At 43.1% G+C, this 17,601-nt stretch overlaps 1 protein-coding gene across 10 annotated transcripts in view; it reads left to right on the forward strand.

Moving 5' to 3' along the window:
• Window positions 1-17,601, forward strand: part of Nfia (nuclear factor I/A) — a 538,386-nt gene that overhangs the window by 492,425 nt on the left and 28,360 nt on the right. For 7 of the 10 annotated variants that reach the window (XM_063287181.1, XM_063287183.1, XM_039109300.2 and 4 more), the window contains one exon: window positions 9,291-9,382. The exons of the other annotated variants lie outside the window; for them this stretch is intronic. In XM_063287181.1, the coding sequence (XP_063143251.1) occupies window positions 9,291-9,382 (92 nt within the window). The remainder of the gene's footprint in view (window positions 1-9,290; window positions 9,383-17,601) is intronic. 10 annotated transcript variants of the gene reach the window in all.

Genomic DNA, 17,601 nt, shown 5'->3' on the forward strand with positions numbered 1-17,601 from the left:
AGTTGACTGGAGAAAAGGGGGCAGGGGTATTGGCAGTGCCCCCTCTCATAGAAACAGATGATACTAAATTTCGATTTGCTCTTTTCTAAGATATAATTATTTCTTTATGTTTGAAAGCCCTTGCCCACTGATCCTCCAACAGTCATGCTGACCAAATCCTTTGAAGCCTGAGCATAACAGCAGAATGTGCTGCCTTTCATAGAGAATACTATTTCCCCTCCTGAGAGACGTCAGTGTAAGGCCTGCATTTCATTCACAGCAGGTATGGTTTAGGGACCCCCAGCATGCAAATGGATACACACTATCTTCAATAGTAATTTATCTTTCTTCGGAGCACTTTGTTTTGTTTACAGTCTATTTTTTAATGTTTACATTTGCAAAAAAGCAGTCAGAATGATCACTCAGTGGGTAGAGATGTTTGCCCTAAAGCCTGATAATCTAAGTTTAATCCTTGGTACCCATGTGACAAAAGGAGAGAACAGCTCCTATAAGTTGTTCTCTGAATTGTACACATGTGCTGAGGCATGCAAGTACATACACACACACAAGAGACGTAATTTGAAAAGATGTTAATTGCAAAGGAAAAGAAAAGAATGTTCTTAAAGTCCAGGCACCGGGTAGGTTATTTCCCAAATGCATTAGGTACAGTTATTATAGCTTTAAGGTAGAATTGTGAAACCTCTTCTAAAGAAAGTGAAATCGAAGCTAACATTCAAACTCAAGACTCTTGAGCACCAAAGCCCAGTGCCTTCTACTCTGCCAGAACATATAATATGTTGACAGGTGTGATGCTGCGATTTTCCTTTGAACATTCTAAAACACCTCATAAAAACATGTTTTCATTATTTTAAGAGTCATAACACTGAATTAGATGAAAAACACAGCAGGACCCAGAGCTGGGGAAGAGACGCTACGACTAGAATTGCATGGGTTGGGCAGCTCAGCACCAGAGAGTACTTGCCTGATGCTCACAAGACTCTGAGGTCAACTAAGAGGAGGGGACAGGCCGAGAGTAGAATGCAAGGCTAGGTCCGTGTGAGTAACCACAACAGTTCAAGGATGTATGTCCTGTCTTTTTTCTTTTCTTTTCTTTTTCTTTTTACTTTTTAAGTTGACATGTGAATTTTAAGAATTTCTTATTAAAGATAATATGTGGCATTTAAGGAAACTTCAGAAGCACACAAATATAAAAAGAAAGTTATATTCTCCATAAGGAACTACCGTGAGCACCTTCCTTCTCTTCCCACCCTTCTGGAGTGTGTATTTATGCATACATTCCATGGGGAGACCGATATGTACTGGTTTTGAACATATGAGGGAAGGATCTCTGTGCTACTTTCTGAAGTGGGACACTATACCTCGACCATAAGGAAGTTAAGAGATGCAGTGTTCGTGCAGTCTATCCACTCCCTCCCATCATTTCCAGCATCCGTATGGAGTAGGACCCAGCAGATGCCTGGACCCACATTTTGGTCCTCAGGGCTAATCCTCTCCATGGGCTGCCCTGCTGAAAGTGGGATTAGGAAGCAAGCAGTAGGAAGATTCCTTGCAACACATTACCAAATGTTTGCAAGATTTATGCCACTTTTACCCTTGCAGATTGTGATGTCTCATTATAACACTGCCTCTAAAGTGTTTTGGGTACGGTTTTGATTGTTGAGAAACAAACATCATGAGTATATTAAATTCCCTCTCCTTCAAGTCTGAGAATCAAGGAGCCCGAGGTAAATGATAGCACATTTTTTTTCTTCAGATGTTTTCTCCCAAAGCACAAAGGAGTCCAGACTCTCTGCCTTACCTCTCTTCTCCACGTTACTTTGGACTGATCTGTCAAAAGGGCAGCCTGTTAGACAGTCACAGGGGTGGAGCCCCAGTTAGAAAATAGATTAGGGTAAATGATGTGTACTATCCTAGCCTCTTTACAGACAGACATTTAGAGAGAGAAACTGGCTACACATATCCTACTTCTATTAGACACCAGAAGGGGCAAGCTGAGCATGGTAGTTCTCAATGGGCTGAAGGAGAATTCCTAGTTCGAAGCCAGCCTGTGCTCAACATGGGAGACTCCATCTCAAAACAATCAAAAATCAAGTAGATTCTACCCAGATTTTCTGGATCTTACCTCTATGTTCTCTATCTCCCTCCCCTTTAAAAAAAGATGTTAATTATGGTTTTCAAGTTTCATTTGTAATCTTAAGATTAAAAAATGAATGGAAGTAGACCATCATAATGGGTAATGCCTATAGTCCCAGACTTGAGACCCTGAGGCAGGTCCATCCCAAGTTACGGGCCATCCTCAGCTGGAGAGTAAGACTCTATCTAAAGGAAAAGGAGAAAGGCAAAGTTCCTAGATGGAATGTTCAAAGTATCCATCACCTCAGTCTTTAGAATAATTACTTTCTAACTCGCTTTCTAGTCATCTTCTTCACGTGTCTCTGCCCCAGTTGAGCATGATATGTATATTAATGTGCACATAGGCATGTACATGAACACATTACAGCTCTGTAACATGATTGTATTTCCTACTGTAAGCATAGTGTGATGTCGCTAGTTACCATTTGAGGACACGACCGTCTCTAGAACACTCCACTATGGGGATGTGGCATTACCTTGTAAGTTGGTTCCAGTTTGTCGCTCTTATTGGCAGCACTGCAATGACCATCTTGGAGCATAAATCTTTATCAGTACTTCCATTGGCTGCTGAAGACAAATTCCCACGAGTGGGTTTCCAGAGTTACACAGCCTTCTGAGAGGTTGCAGAAGCTTTTCAAGGGAGAATGAGCCAATATATCGATCGAGGTTTCTTTTTTTAGCAACCCCCCCAGCTGAATCCAGGGTCTGTTCCTTGTGCTGTTTAATAAAACTTTCACCTGTGCCTACTCATACACATGCTTGCCTTGGATCAATAAATATGTCCTATCAATTGGAACAACACACAGCGCAGCTACAAAAATAAGTGACAGTTGCAGAATTTAGATTAGCCATCAAAAATGAACTGAAACCAAGCCTGCTCTCCTTTTAAATGATGCCAGAAAGAAAGAAAGAGAGAGAGAGAGAGAGAGAGAGAGAGAGAGAGAGAGAGAAAGAAAGAAAGAAAGGAAGGAAGGAAGGAAGGAAGGAAGGAAAGAAAGAAAGAAAGAAAGAAAGAAAGAAAGAAAGAAAGAAAGGAAGGAAGAAAGGAAGAAAGACAGACAGACAGTCAGTTATGCTCGATTTGAGTAGAATGGCACTGGAAACGCTTGTGACGAATTGCCACATTTTCACACAGATTTTAGTAAGGTCAGGTCATAGCGTCTTCAGTGTAAAAGTCTCTCTCTGTATCCTCACTGTTCTGTGCCTCCGAGCTTCCTGTGAGCCACTGAGGAACCTCTGTATGACTTGAAATCTCAGAAGCAAAGCCATGGGGCAGAGTTGACACCTTCCTTGTTTTTGCGAGCAGTTGGCCATTAGACCTATCATGCACAGTGCTATAATATATGCTACTAATGCTAATATATTAAAATTAGGATTCACTAGCTTTCCAGGAAGCTTGTGGGCATGTTGTTCTGTGGTAGCGTACCAAGGATAAGACTTTGATTTCATGCCCCGAGGGCTGTGTTTCACTTGTTTGTGAAGACAAAAGATTTGCAGAGATAACCGAGTGCACAGAGATGATCCAAACTGAGGGAATTTGGAGTGGTTATCCTCTAGGTTTCAAAAATACGAAATGAGAACTGACAAAACCCGCTCACTCATAGAAGAACATCTCTAAGTCTCTGCCTTTCAAAGGACTTAAAATATCCTATGCTGTCCCCAACTCTGTGCATGTCCTGCACACTTGCTCATGCCAATAGATTTATTTGAAAAGAAAAGAAAAGGAAGGCTCCACTAGCTCCAATATTCTCTAGTGACCTTGGAGGAAACTGCTGTTCAAATCCATAAATGAATTCAATAGTAATGGATTCCTTTAGATATTAGCTAATCTCTTTTCTAATAGTTTCTATATTCTTTTTAAGATGTAAGTTTCCTTAGCACCCCCCCCCACCCACATCCTACAAAATAAGACAGAAAGCTGAAGATTTTGGAGATTGTTTAATGAAGTGCTCCAGTTTGCAATTTATCAGCATCCTCCAAGGGCTGATGTCACAGGATCGTTTAATAGTGTTGCAGCTGTTTGAAGTCTTGGCTCTAAGTCTGTATTCCCGAGCTTGCTTTGGTTACCCTCGTTCCGGTAACTAGCGCATTCTCTGGGCCGGTGGGAAACAAAATCATAAAGGTATTTTGAGTGAAACTGAAGTTTTGAGGGGAAGCTCCAAAATAGATTTCTGAAAATGAGGAAATGTGAGAGGCGAGCCCTGATGTGCGGAATGAGAAGGGAAAGATCCCAATGGGGCCCTACCTGACTGTTGTGCTGGTAACCAAAATACATTCTCTTTGTTTATGCTATAACTGACTCCTTCCTTTTAAAACAAAATGGACTCCATGGACCTCTTCCCTGCATTTTTTCAAACACTGGGGTTCCAAATCCTTCAAAATAAGCCTTTCTTTGCAAAGGGCAACATATCATCTGAGGTTTTATCCTCCCTCTGCAGCTCAGGCTGCTTCCTCTGGAGTGTCCTGTCTCCAGGAACCTGTCAACCCCACTCCCTCACACGTATCTCAAAAGCCAGCTCCATCTCCTCTAAAACTGCTTCCTGTTCCCCCGGCAGGGTGTCACCGGCAGGGTGTCACTGGCAGGGTGTCACTGTCTGTCTTTTAACAGCCCACAGATTACCCATAGTACCTTTAGACTCTCATATTCATTTTCTACTCTTGCATTTCCTCCGTCGATGCTGACATCTGAGGATAGCAAGAATCTTTGCCACCTTTGTGTGCAACAGTGTGCAGAGCAGAGCCTGACACGTGGCAAGGATGCAGATAAGCATCTTTAGGGGAAAGAACATAGGACTCCATTAAAATAACTCTCCAGTGGACTCCAGAGGTTGAAGAAAGAGTGTTGGCCACTTTCATGGAGTTGGTGTCTTTGATGAAAGGAGAGACAAATCTGCCTCCATGCATCCCAGCAGAGAGTAGGCCCACCTGCAAGGCTTGATTCTAGCATCTGGAAGTAAATTCAGAGGCTCAATGCTCACCTGGACTCTTGCATTATTTGACCCCAGTCACCAGAGCACCACCCAGCCAGCAGCTCAGCCCAGAGCAAACCCAGCACTCAGCTTCCTGGGAGAGCATGAGAATACAGACCAATCCTAATATCCAAAGAGGGGCCCTTTTGCAGTCACACTTTACAAAGAGACCCAGACTAGTTTTTTTTCTCTTCTTCCTTCCTGCCTTTCATATCACATTTCAGTTGCTAAACTACACCTTAAAACTGCCCGCCTAGGTCCACTGCAGCAGCACAAATTCAGTCTGCTAATTTGCCACGTTTGGAAGATTACACTCTTGTGAAATACCCCCTGATTTTGCAATAGATATCCTAACAGCAGCATCTTTGTCCTAGTTTTTTTTTCTTTTCTTTTTTTTTTTTTAAACAAAGACAGGAACGTGATAACCTCCATTCAAAATTATAGCCACCAAATTCTTACTAGCGTGAGCAAGTGTCACTGGCTCAGGGCTGCTGCAGTCAGCACTAATTCATCTGGAGATGCCAGGACTTCAGCATGCTTCCCCTGTTCCTTCTTTTCAGAAAAGGAGGCCCTACACCAACTGCAACTTTATTTACCGCATCCAATGGAGTTAGAAGCTAAGCCCCCGGGGGCCTGCAGAGGTGTGGAAGAGCAGTGTTGATGTGTTCTCTCTACTTTCTCTACCCTTAACAGTTCCCAACAGTCTCAGAGGCCCTGTAAAACTGTTGCTGATATTGAGAGGGAGGGAGGGAGGGAGGGAGGGAGGGATGGAGAGAGACAGAGAGAGAGACACAGAGAGAGAGATTCTTGAGCCATTTTGCCCGTTTGCTCTTACAATGGCAAGAGGGCACATGTCCCCCGTAAAGGAGTATGGGATTAGCCGTGCATATGAAGAACCCAGAAGAATGTCACTCTTTGGAGGGGAACAACCATGATTTGAATTTTGGTATTTAAGACTATGGTAAAGGCCCATATGGTAAGATTCCTTGATGATATGAAGAAATAGCACCTGATGAAGGAGGAAATATCATCAGATGGTTCAGAAAGAGCTGGAGACAGCTTCAAATACGTCTTCCATGAGCTTAGGAAAGTAGACCATGCTGGCGTCAGTAAAATGTCTGAAAACAAAAAGCAAACACCGGATTTCAGACGCTGCCTAATAATTAATAATATGTTTTTAAACAAGGACTTTTAAAATAAGATTCTGTAGCTAAAATGAAATATGCAGTTGTCATAAAGGCAGTGTGGGTCTCTAGTTACCTCTGGGTCTCTCCTTCAAAACTCTCAAGATGTCTGTAGCAATCCCTCGCTATCTACTTTCCAGATTCCATGGTTTCCCAAAGCTCTTCCCACAGTGTCTGACTATTGGTCTTTCCAATAGGCTGAAAACTATCAAGAAAACTATGATTGTTTTACAGCAGGAGCATGGCCCAGTTGTCGGTAGCTAAGGGCCACACTGCCCATCTTGCCCTGGTGTTTTGTTCATTTTAGAAACTCTTGTTTGTGTGTATATAATTAATTTGCTGTGACATATACTTATTTTTTTAAGCTCCAGCTGAGGTTTGACTCAGTAATATAAGTCCCTGACTCCATGGTTTCATTGAGGGAAGTCTCTCATATCATTTCAGGAACTAACATCCTATTAGAGTTGAGTTTCTGCCTGCTGTAGCTATTATGTGGAAAAGGCATCATACTCTTTCCCTCCCTCCCTCCTTACCTCCTTTCCTTCCTTCTTCCTATCTTCCTTCCCGTCTTCCATATTTCCCGTGATTTTTCTATGTCTGTAAATGTGCCCAGAAGTTACCTTTCTGTAGAATCATCTTTCCTAGGCACAAGACTACAGCTTAGGTGTCCAAAGTCCTCCAGATAACTGCCCTGCCTCATTCTTTTCTCTGAGTCACTAAGCCCAGGGTATGTCTTTCTACCCTGGAGCTCATGTGTAACAACAGAGAGTATACTTTGTAAATGTCCCACACACTCTAATTTCGATGATGGAAGGAGAAAACAAGTTAGAAGTAATAACGTCACCATTTAAGTCAAGGCAAATTAGGTAATAGGATTAATAAAAGGTCTTCCCAACCTAAGCCACTTTACGGTGAGCAGTGTATCAAAGCACACACACACACACCCTAGTAACCTGCAAGCTGTGGTCAATGAGTGTGCTTGTTGGGGATGTCACAGGTATAGAAGAAACATTCTCAGAAATTTTGCTGTGTGCCTATGATAAGCGGCTGTCCAGCGCACGCTGGTCCGCCTGGACCATCAGACTAAGGGCCGCGCTGTGGCACAGCATGGGTCATTTAGCTGCAGAACCCAGACATCTCTCCATTCACTTCTGTGCCTTGACAAACCACCTGCCCATTCACAAATAAAAAGAATTCTTTCCCCTGGCCTGATGGGTCCAATAGGTCATTTCAGTCTACCATGCTCCTGACTCTTCTCCATTCTTCTTGTGTCCTAGAAGCAGGAACTGTAGTCCACATTTTCAATACACCGATCTCCTTTGATATTTCCTAGCATGTGTTAAAGTAAAGCCATAGGCTAAACGGTAAAAGAAGCGCAAACTTGGCTGGTGTAAGGGCTGAATGTAGACTTCTCTCTCAACTGGAACTTCCTGGCGTAGAGGATAGCCCAGAGGAAATGGGCAGATTCCCATCATTAGACAGTATGGCACAGAGCATCCTCATCTTTTATACAAAACCGTTAGTGGATAAAAGCACCTAGCACAGTCCTTCCCTGATCTCAAAGGGCCCTGAGGTTCATCTTGTGCTCAACAGTTTAACTGGGTCACAGCTGTACCATGGGACCACAGACTGGCTGAATGGCTCATCTCTTACCACCATCAGGGTAACCAACAGGATTTGGGGCAATTGGCAGGGATTATATCCCTATGTGGGCTTGAATAAGAAGCATGAGCTCCCCTGATGCACGAGAACTCCAAGAGAATCAGGTGATGTCAATAGCGGCCAAACTGCCGTGCCAGAAATTATGAGCTATTTTCGTTTCTTTAGACAGCGTCTATCTAGAGTTAGTTTTTTAGAGTCTTTTATACTTTGAATTTTTCAGGCTAGCTCATCAGTTAAAAACAGGTACTACTGCTTTCACAGAGGATCCCAGTTTCATCCACAGCATGAATGTCAGGCAGTTCCAGGGAAATCTGACACTGTCTTCTGAATTCTTTAGGTGAATGCAGTCACATGTACATATTCAAACACACACACACGCACAAACACACACACACACACACAGAGAGAGAGAGAGAGAGAGAGAGAGAGAGAGAGAGAGAGAGAGAATTAAATGAAAGTCATAATTAAATAGCAATCTAGAGATTCTAGGACAGAGAAAGAATGTGAGCTAAATTTTTGGAGTTTGTGGTAAAGTGAGTTTGGGGACCACCTACCTAAACATCATGTATTTGGGCTCGCAGCTCACGGAAAGCCCCTGATTTTCTTTTCTCTAGCGAAGAAACTCATAAACATAAAATGACAAAGCTTCCATGTCCAGCGAAGAGGGTGAACTCTAAAGTGGTGGCCAAGGTCTCAGTGTGACAACTCAGTCTATCTTGTGCAGAAGGGTCCTGGGAAGGGACAAGTGGTAGCCTGAAGGTTTCAAGCACACCTGGGCATCCTCAAGATTCCACAGATGCTGCTGGGCCCATAAAGGCTGCTTGCTCTAGCTGGGTTTTCACCCCCTTCCTGGAAAACCCCTTCATTCTCTCCGTAAGACTTCTCTACCTGTGGAGGCCTAGAACTGGTCTGTGACTCTTCCAAGCATAGTGGATGAGAGAGCATGGCTGTAAAGTCTCTGTTCCTCCACTTCCTACCCCATTCCTTCTCCCTGTCACTAAGACTGGGGTCTCTCTCCCCCCTCCTCCCCGTCCCCTCCCCCCTTTCTCCCCCAGAACTCATGTTTAACATACAAAGTACACTTTGCAAATGTCCTGCATGTTCTAATCTGAATGACCTGAGGAGAAAACAACTCCTCCAAGCACCAATTGGATGCCATTTAACCCCAGCGGTCCCTGGGAGCCAATCCCTGCCCGCCCCTCCCTTTGCTAGCCAGATCCTTTTGCTAGCTACAGTGTTTGCATTAATCAGCTGCGTAGGCTCGGAGACTGTGTGTTTTGGTGTTGTTTGTGTGTGCAATCTCGTGCTGCTTCCTGAACGCATGTGTCCCTTCCCTTCACAGCCTACTCGACACCCAGCACCTCCCCCGCAAACCGATTCGTCAGTGTTGGACCACGGGATCCAAGCTTTGTAAATATCCCTCAACAGACACAGGTGGGCCGCTCTCATCTTTTCTGTATGTGGTGCAGCTTGTTTTATTCATCAGGTGCAGTCTGATGTGTCTTGGGGCACACCAGGTCACACATGCTCTCTCCAGTTCTCTTCCTCCTGACCCCATCCCTCGAAGCCCGGTAGCCCAGTGTAGCCAGGTAGCCAGGTGCTCTCTTAGGAACCGTAAACAACATGCCTGGGATCTGCTTATGGTATTGGGGTAGGAGAGGAGAACATCTGGGTCAGACTGCTTTTGCCATGGCAAATTAAGGTTGCTGGCAGGGCAGTGTGTACTCCCTCCTTGTGGCAGCCATGGCTCTGCAGCTATAAGCAGACAGGCAAGCTCCACCGTGGAACCTGTTTTCCATGGTATCGAAGCAGCCACTGGGAGACCAGACACTCCTCTCATTTTATGGCCCCAGGAAACTGGTAAACTTTATAAAAGATGGGGCCGGGAGCGGGACAAAAGGTTTCTAAGCCCTTTATTAAGTCCCTAGTGTGTCGGAGCAGGTGACCGAGGGGTTGCTGTGACTGGGTGGTGCTAAGCAGAAAGTCATATTGAAATGGTTGATTGAAAGTAGGGTGCAGAACACCCTGAGCTGGCTGAGTACAGGAGACGGGTGCTTTTGGGTTTGTGTAGGCTAAGAAGAGCTCTTCTAAAACAGGTTTAAAGTGCCTGCTGTGAGCTGAGATGTAGCAAACCTCTGGGCCCCACGGCATATATGTAGAGGACCGTGAAAGAGAATTAGGTCCACGTTTGTAGAATAAACTACTCTTCAATTTCCTAACCAAAATATGACCACACACTTTCATCATTGATAACCACGAAATGATTTTGTCTCTGAGGTTCTTGACACAGTTTGAAGTTTCCTTCAGGTTGTTCTGTGCATGAGCTTAGCGTGTAAATGTCAGGTACCTAGCTTCTGTCTACAGCCTCTCGAGAGCTTCCTGAGTCTGCTCCCTTCCGACACGGCTCTGCTCTACTGTACTTACCTACAGCACTGCTTCTGATCCCCCCTCCCCTTACACTGAAGCAGCACCCCAGAAAGTCCGGCTCTAAGCAGAAAAGGGAGTTCCCAAGAAGAGGAACCGCTCTCCTCTTGAATCTCCAGCTTCTGCTGTTTCTTCTAAATCTGGCTTGCACATGGTGTCTGAGATTAAAATTCCTACTCAGTACCTCCCTGCCTTCAAGTTCTCACACTTATTTGCTTATTTTCCCATACCTTCAAATACTCCAAAACTGTCCTGGTGGTTTGAAGTCGTACCATTGCCAGAGAACAGCCATCCTAGAAGATGGGTGTTGCTGTGTGCTTTGGACATGTATGTTCAGACTCAGTGAAAAGTGAGACAGTGGGGCTCCCTTCCCTCCATACAGGGTGGCTGTTTTGTTTCTTTCAAAGCTTGAGTTTAATCAGCTCGATTCATGGAACACCTGAAAAATACAGCTTTAAAATGTCTTCTTTATATTTTGCATAGTGTTTTTGTTTGTATTTTGCATGGTATTTTATACAAACTAATTCTCCTCATCTAAACTGTACATTTTCTACTTTGTTTATCTGTCTATAATGAAAACGTGGTTCTTCCAGTGTTACTTTTTTCCCATAAGTTCCTTCTTTAACTCAAAGACTAAGTACTCATGGTGTTGACCACAAAAACTTCAATTCTTTACAATCCAGATTTTGCACGCATCTGGATGAATGATGTCATAAAGATCTAGTATTGGCACCTAGAACTGAATTCTTTTTGTTTTCCATCAAATATTTGGCATTGTGAGGACAATAGCTTAAATGTTTCTTACCACGGTGACACCTGTCGCATTTGGCTTGAAGAAAGTCATTCCTGATTATTTCATGAGAAACCGTAAGAATGGGATTTTTTTTCTGTGCCCTCTGTGAACCTATCTAGTTTTATACTTTTTAATTTATATCCCCCAAATATTTTTATTTTATGATATGTACTACCATGTTTAAGAATAAACTGTTCAAAATATTAGATATAAATGATAAATATTAGTAAACCTTAAATATTGCTCCCTTGTGGAAAGTCCTTAGTTGAAAAAGTATTTTCTTACAAATGAGTGTGTGTGTGTGTGTGTGTGTGTGTGTGTTTGTGTGTGTGAGAGACAGAGACAGAGAGAGAGACAGAGACAGACAGACGTGTGCATCTGGGTATGTGCATGTGCACATGTGCATGCATGCATGTGTGTGGTACTGAGGTTAACTCACAGATGCTAGGTTCTACCACTGATCCCAAACCCTCTTTTTACCTCTCAAAAACTTTTGAGATGGGATCTCACTAAATCATCCAGGCTAGCCTTGAACTCACTCAGTGGTTCAAATAGGCCTTGAACTCATGATCCTCCTGTCTCAGTCTCCCAAGTAGTTGTACTGATAAGCCCCTGGGCGTGGCTTACAGGAATGTCTAAGTTTTACTTGAACACCTTAGCACTCTTTACTTCCTAAGCTTGTGCTTGTTGTTAGGTAGCTTTGCTGTAAGGCATGACATGGGGATTGGTTGAAATTTAGGACAACTTTTAAAGCTATCAGATATTTGCTCTCTACCGCTTTTCTAGTAAAGTTAAGAGTCCCCCATACAGATAATTGATTTGCTGTCTGCCTCCGCATGAGTAAATGTTGGAGTTACCTAAACAGATGTTTGACTCTGTAGATGCAGAACAGCCTGGATGGTATCCCAAGCCTGTCATCTGAGGCAGGAAGATTGAAAGTTCCAGACTAGCCCGGAATGGGAGATAAGACCAGGTCTCACCACAGAGCAGAAGAAATCCCGACTGAAGTCCATAGACAGATTTGAGAATGAAAGGTCCTTTGTTCCCCAGAACCCAGTTCCTGGTAGGAATCTCTAAGCATTCCTTATGCCATCCGATGGAGGATTGTTCTCCCTTTTCTTGCTTACTTCCACATACCTTCTTACTCTGAGATTTTTCTGGTGAGTTTGAAGTTGCATAATTGCTTTGAAATCATCTATCTTAAAATACAGTTCACACACAGAGACTTCATTGTTAAAAACGAAGGGTATCCCGATACCACGTATGGACGAATCTAAATCACAGTATGTTAAGTTGAATAAGAGAAAACCTGTGCTGAAGTGGTGAATTATCTCATTCAGTCATGATGCATGTTAATTTGGGGAGATACAGATGAGAAAAATAATAAAATTCACTAGGAATCTCACTCAGTGTTAACCCTATCTATATAAACCCACCCTGGGTTTCTACACATTCAAGTATATGGAAAAAGCAAGGTCGGATTCTATCCATTGTGTAGTAACCTGCCATTTCTTCTGTGCAACAATGTATTACGACCTTCTTTCCATGTAAATTGAAAACGTTGAATATTGGCTTTTATTACACCTATTCATCATCGGCAGTGATTGGTAGGGAAAGATAGCACAGATAATTGAAAGCTGCTCTTCTCCCCCCTTCGCTGCCAGTCTGTCGTTCTCTCCAGAGGATCCTCCTGTCACTGAGGGATAGATGCAATCCTCTTACACTTGTAAGAGATCACTTCCATTCACACTCCTTCCAGTTCCGGGCACATCACACCCTGGCTTCCGGCTCTGGCTAGACACTCTGCCAAGTGATCTGCCCTCCTCTGCCTGGCTCTTCTGCCTGCTTCCTCTGCTCCGGTCATGTGGCCCTCCTCACCTTGCTTGTCCATGTCTACACTGTAGCTGCTCTTACTAAGAGATGTAGCCAGCTCCCATGGGCTCTGGAAAGCCCACAAGTTCTAATAAACTGTCTCCCACTATACCCTGGCACTCTTCCCCAGTAGCACCCCATGATGGTTGATGCTAACTGATGGAAAAGTCCTTGAGTGTGTACTTTCTTTGTATACTGTTGATTCAGTCCTGAATGATTCAGACCCTGCCATTCTTCACATAGAAAGCTGGGGACATCCCCCTGATATAATCTGACCTCTTAAAACAAGAACCTTTATGAACAGGTATTTTCTTAGAGCAAAAGAGGTCACACTTCACAACTGGGTTGATAAATAGGAATGCGTATTCTTACAAAGGAAGAGTGAGCAGAGAGCTCATTTTGATTTGGGTTCTAGTTTAATCCAAACATTCAGATAAAAATGTTTGACCTGCAGAACTTTGATGAGGACAAGTTCTTTATAATGAAAAATGAATTCTAATACTATTAAAAGCAAGCGTTCTCTCTTCACCGCCAGACCTGTCATCATTCGGTATGGACGCAGCTTTGGCATCTGAAATGTTATTTAAGCCCTAGGAGTCTGGCTCAGCTCTGTATGATCTCAATTTGCTGTAACTTCTGCTAAGTAAATCTTAGCTGCCTCACCTTATGCACCACCTACAGTGTGACCTCCTCAGCTCAAGTTCACAGCACAGGACTGAGCCTCACAGCCATCCTGAAAGGTTTCCACAGGTCAAACCAAGGCAGTGACTCTCATCACTCTATCTGTTGCCCACAGCACCCACTCTGCCACCTCGGAGAGGTATCCACAGAGAAAGCGGAACATAGAGATTTGGAGAGGTTCTCAGTCTGCCTCTCCGTCTTGGAGTAGTGTCCCTGAGGTCTGGCTAAGAAACTACAGTTTAAGTGATCTGCAAAACTCTCGAGGATTTTAGCCACTTCAACATTTGTTTTATTGCTTACTCTGTTCTTCAATGCCTAAAGAAGACAAGAATTCCAACTGTCCTGAAGGTCTAGAGAGCACAGTGGAAGAAGAAAGAGACATAAAAACCAGTAGTGCTAACATCGATCGTGGCATTAATAGCGCAGTGTGGCTAGGCATAGTGCCAGCACTTAGGAGGCTGAGGCAGGAGGATTGTGAATTTCAGCGTTGCTTGGGCTACATGAAGAATTCTAGACTGGCCTGTGCTACAAAAATAGCTCTCTCAGAAGAAAATTAAATAAATAAAGGCAAAAGTGATTAGGCTAAGAGGCTCCAATGTCACATAATGGCTGGAAGAATATTCTGAAGACCAGATGAGGCAGGAGAAACTGGGTTGTTTTTCTGTCCTCACCTAACTTTGGTCTGATGATATTTTTCTTATACAGTATACCTAAACACAATCACCACACACACGCGCGCGCGCGCGCGCACACACACACACACACACACACACACACACACACACACACACACACACTTTTAATTCTTGCCGATCAGGTGATAGATAAAATTTGAGCATCTTAAAAAAAAAAAAAAAAAAAAAAAAGCAGTGCAACTCTGGCTTCCCCTAGACCAAGCAGATACAATTAGAATCCTTACCTGCTAAAAATATACCAGCCAGGAACCCCCTCCCCCTCCTTCTGAGAAGTGTCCCCTGCAGACACTGTGTCCTCATTTTGCCTGAGGCTCTGTGAGACTCATTCCCCTGAGCTCAAGCCTAGTGCCTCCCTCCCTCCCTCCCTCCCTCCCACGTGACTTCCTGGCCACGGAAGAGAAGTACAGCACAGACGTTAAACTAAGGCTCAGCTGGAGAGTTACAAAAGGAACACAGATTTCTCTTAGAGAGTAGCACAGTGCCCAGTCCTGTCCCATCCTGCCCCACCCTGCAGGTGGATTTAAGCATTTCCTGAAGCTGACTGAAGAGGAACAGCAGATAAAATCTCTTCTGCTCCCGACTTTGAGAAGTTACTTATTGGCTAAGTTGGTATTCTGTATTAAACACTCAAAGCACCGAGTTTGAGGCCTATGCTCCTTACAGATCTGCGGCTGGCATTTACCACTTGGCAAGCTAAAGAGAGAGAGAGAACTGGCACCAAGGTACTGAGGGAGCCAAGGCTTAACCCAGTTTGTTCCTAACTAGTCTATATACCATCTGATCACCTAGTTATGCACACTGGGACCTTACAGGCTATTTCTCCTAAGCTGGTTTGATGTAAGGCCTGTCTTCTGGGTCCAATGGAAATAATGCTGAACTTGTTGATCCCTCTTAGCCTAATCACTATAGCATCTATCTCTGTCTGTCTATCATCTATCTATGTATCCATCTATCCTTCCATCTGTCTGTCTGTCTGTCTGTCTGTCTATCCATTCATCCTTCTATCTTCTGAGCAAGATACTTGTGGAAATTCTGCAGACCTGCCTCAGCCCCCTTCTAGTCTGTATATCTTCTCATCCTGCTTGGAGAAAAGGCTGCCTGTAACGTGTGCAGGCTTCTGTGAGAAGAGGCAGTCTCTACCCCAACACCACAGCCAGGATGGCTACAAGTTTGTGTTTTGATCTCAGGAATTGACTAGGAATTTGTTCCATCGCTTAGGAGCCAAGTGTGTGACTTTGGTGGTAGCCATGGCAGTTTCTCTCTTTTTCCTCAGTAATTCCATTTTTATAGCCTGCTCTCTTACCTGAAGTTATGCTGTGTGTGTGTGCAGGTGTGTGTGTGTGTGTGTGTGTGTGTGTGTGTGTGTGTGTGTGTGTGTGTGTGTTTGTATGTGTATTATGTATATATTATACTTATATATATAAATATATGCATATATTTATAAAATATATAAATATAAAGCATATTTATAAGTATAAATATTTTTGTACATAAGTTCTTATATATACATATGATATATGATAAGTATATATTATTTATAAATATATGACATACACACACATATATATATATGTACACACACACACATTTGATCTTAAAAGCATTCCTTAGAAAAGATCTATCTATTGTTGTTAACCCTTGTCCTACAGTTTAAAAACATGGAAAACTAATTTAAAGAGGGAAAGTGATTTTCTTAAAGCACATTACCAAGGTTGTTGGGCCAGGACACAAAGCTATGTTTCAATTCTGCAAGGGCTCAGAGGGACTCGGCCTGTACTTTTGCTAACTCCCTGCTAAGCTATGCAACTCCCTTTAAAATTTTTTCAACCAATGGAAACTTCATTTTTCAGGTTTTAATCTGGTAGCACTTTCTAGCAAGGCAAAGGAAGTGTTCTACTGCCTTTTCTTAGTTCTTGTGTGCCTGCCCTCCTATCATGTTTGACTGTTTTTTATTTTGTTTTATTTATCATTTTGTATGGGGGATAACCATGCTCCAAAATATTTGGGGATCAAGAGCTTGATACATGCTTATAATTCCAGAATCCTGGAAATGGTATGGCTCCTGTGTCCAAAATATAAAGATGGAGGAGAATCTTAGCTAATAGAAATCGGTGATTATTCTAAGAATTGTAGTGTGTACCTAAAGACTATACATGGACTGACCCTGGACTCTGACCTCATAGGTAGCAATGAATATCCTAGTAAGAGCACCAGTGGAAGGGGAAGCCATGGGTCCTGCTAAGACTGAACCCCCAGTGAACTAGATTGTTGGGGGGAGGGCGGCAATGGGGGGAGGGTGGCAATGGGGGGAGGGTGGAGAGGGAAACACCCATAAGGAAGGGGAGGGGGGAGGGGGATGTTTGCCCGGAAACCGGGAAAGGGAATAACACTCGAAATGTATATAAGAAATACTCAAGTTAATAAAAAAAAGAATTGTAGTGTGGACCATGCGACCTCATGGGGTCAATGTGTGGCAAATATTGCTGCCTTTTCTCTACCCGCATTAACATGAAATCAGCACACACACACACACACACACACACGCACACACACACACACACACAAATTCATAGAGGAAGAAGAATATTGAAGATGTGATGTTTGTTAAGTGTGGGAGAATGGAAAATTAGAGAAAGGCTTAAGAGGGGGGCTGTGCCACCAAGAAGCAGCGCTTCGCCGAGCAGTGCTCCTCAAAGGCTTTCCACTCGTCTGCACCACCTGAGTTATATATGTTATAGGTGTTTAAAGCAGGGGTTCAAACCAAGCATTTACTTAGACTAAATCACAGAGAAATTTACTATGAAATAATTGTCAGTATACATGTGATTTATGATTTATTAAATATTTCGGCAGGTTTGCATACTAATGAAATAGATGCGATCATTTCAGGTTCTGCAGGATATAGACTACCTTCAGCTTTTTCAGAGTTGATCGATGTTTTGGTTTTAAAGTTATCAATACTGGGAATATTGCTTCTCATAAATACTTATTAACAAAATGACGGAGGTAGGTTTAGGGCAATTTCAGAAGTTGTTGGAAATTCTATACGTATACAAAGGAAAACTCATTTAACAAATGTTCTATGAAACTCAAGTCAACAACACAAAAGAAGTTTTAATTAAATGTTCGAACTTAACCCAGAGATATACTAATTCGATATTAGCATGCTGACAGTTGGAACAATGGCA

This window comes from Rattus norvegicus, chromosome 5 (assembly GCF_036323735.1).
Source record: "Rattus norvegicus strain BN/NHsdMcwi chromosome 5, GRCr8, whole genome shotgun sequence".
Lineage (NCBI taxonomy): Eukaryota > Metazoa > Chordata > Mammalia > Rodentia > Muridae > Rattus > Rattus norvegicus.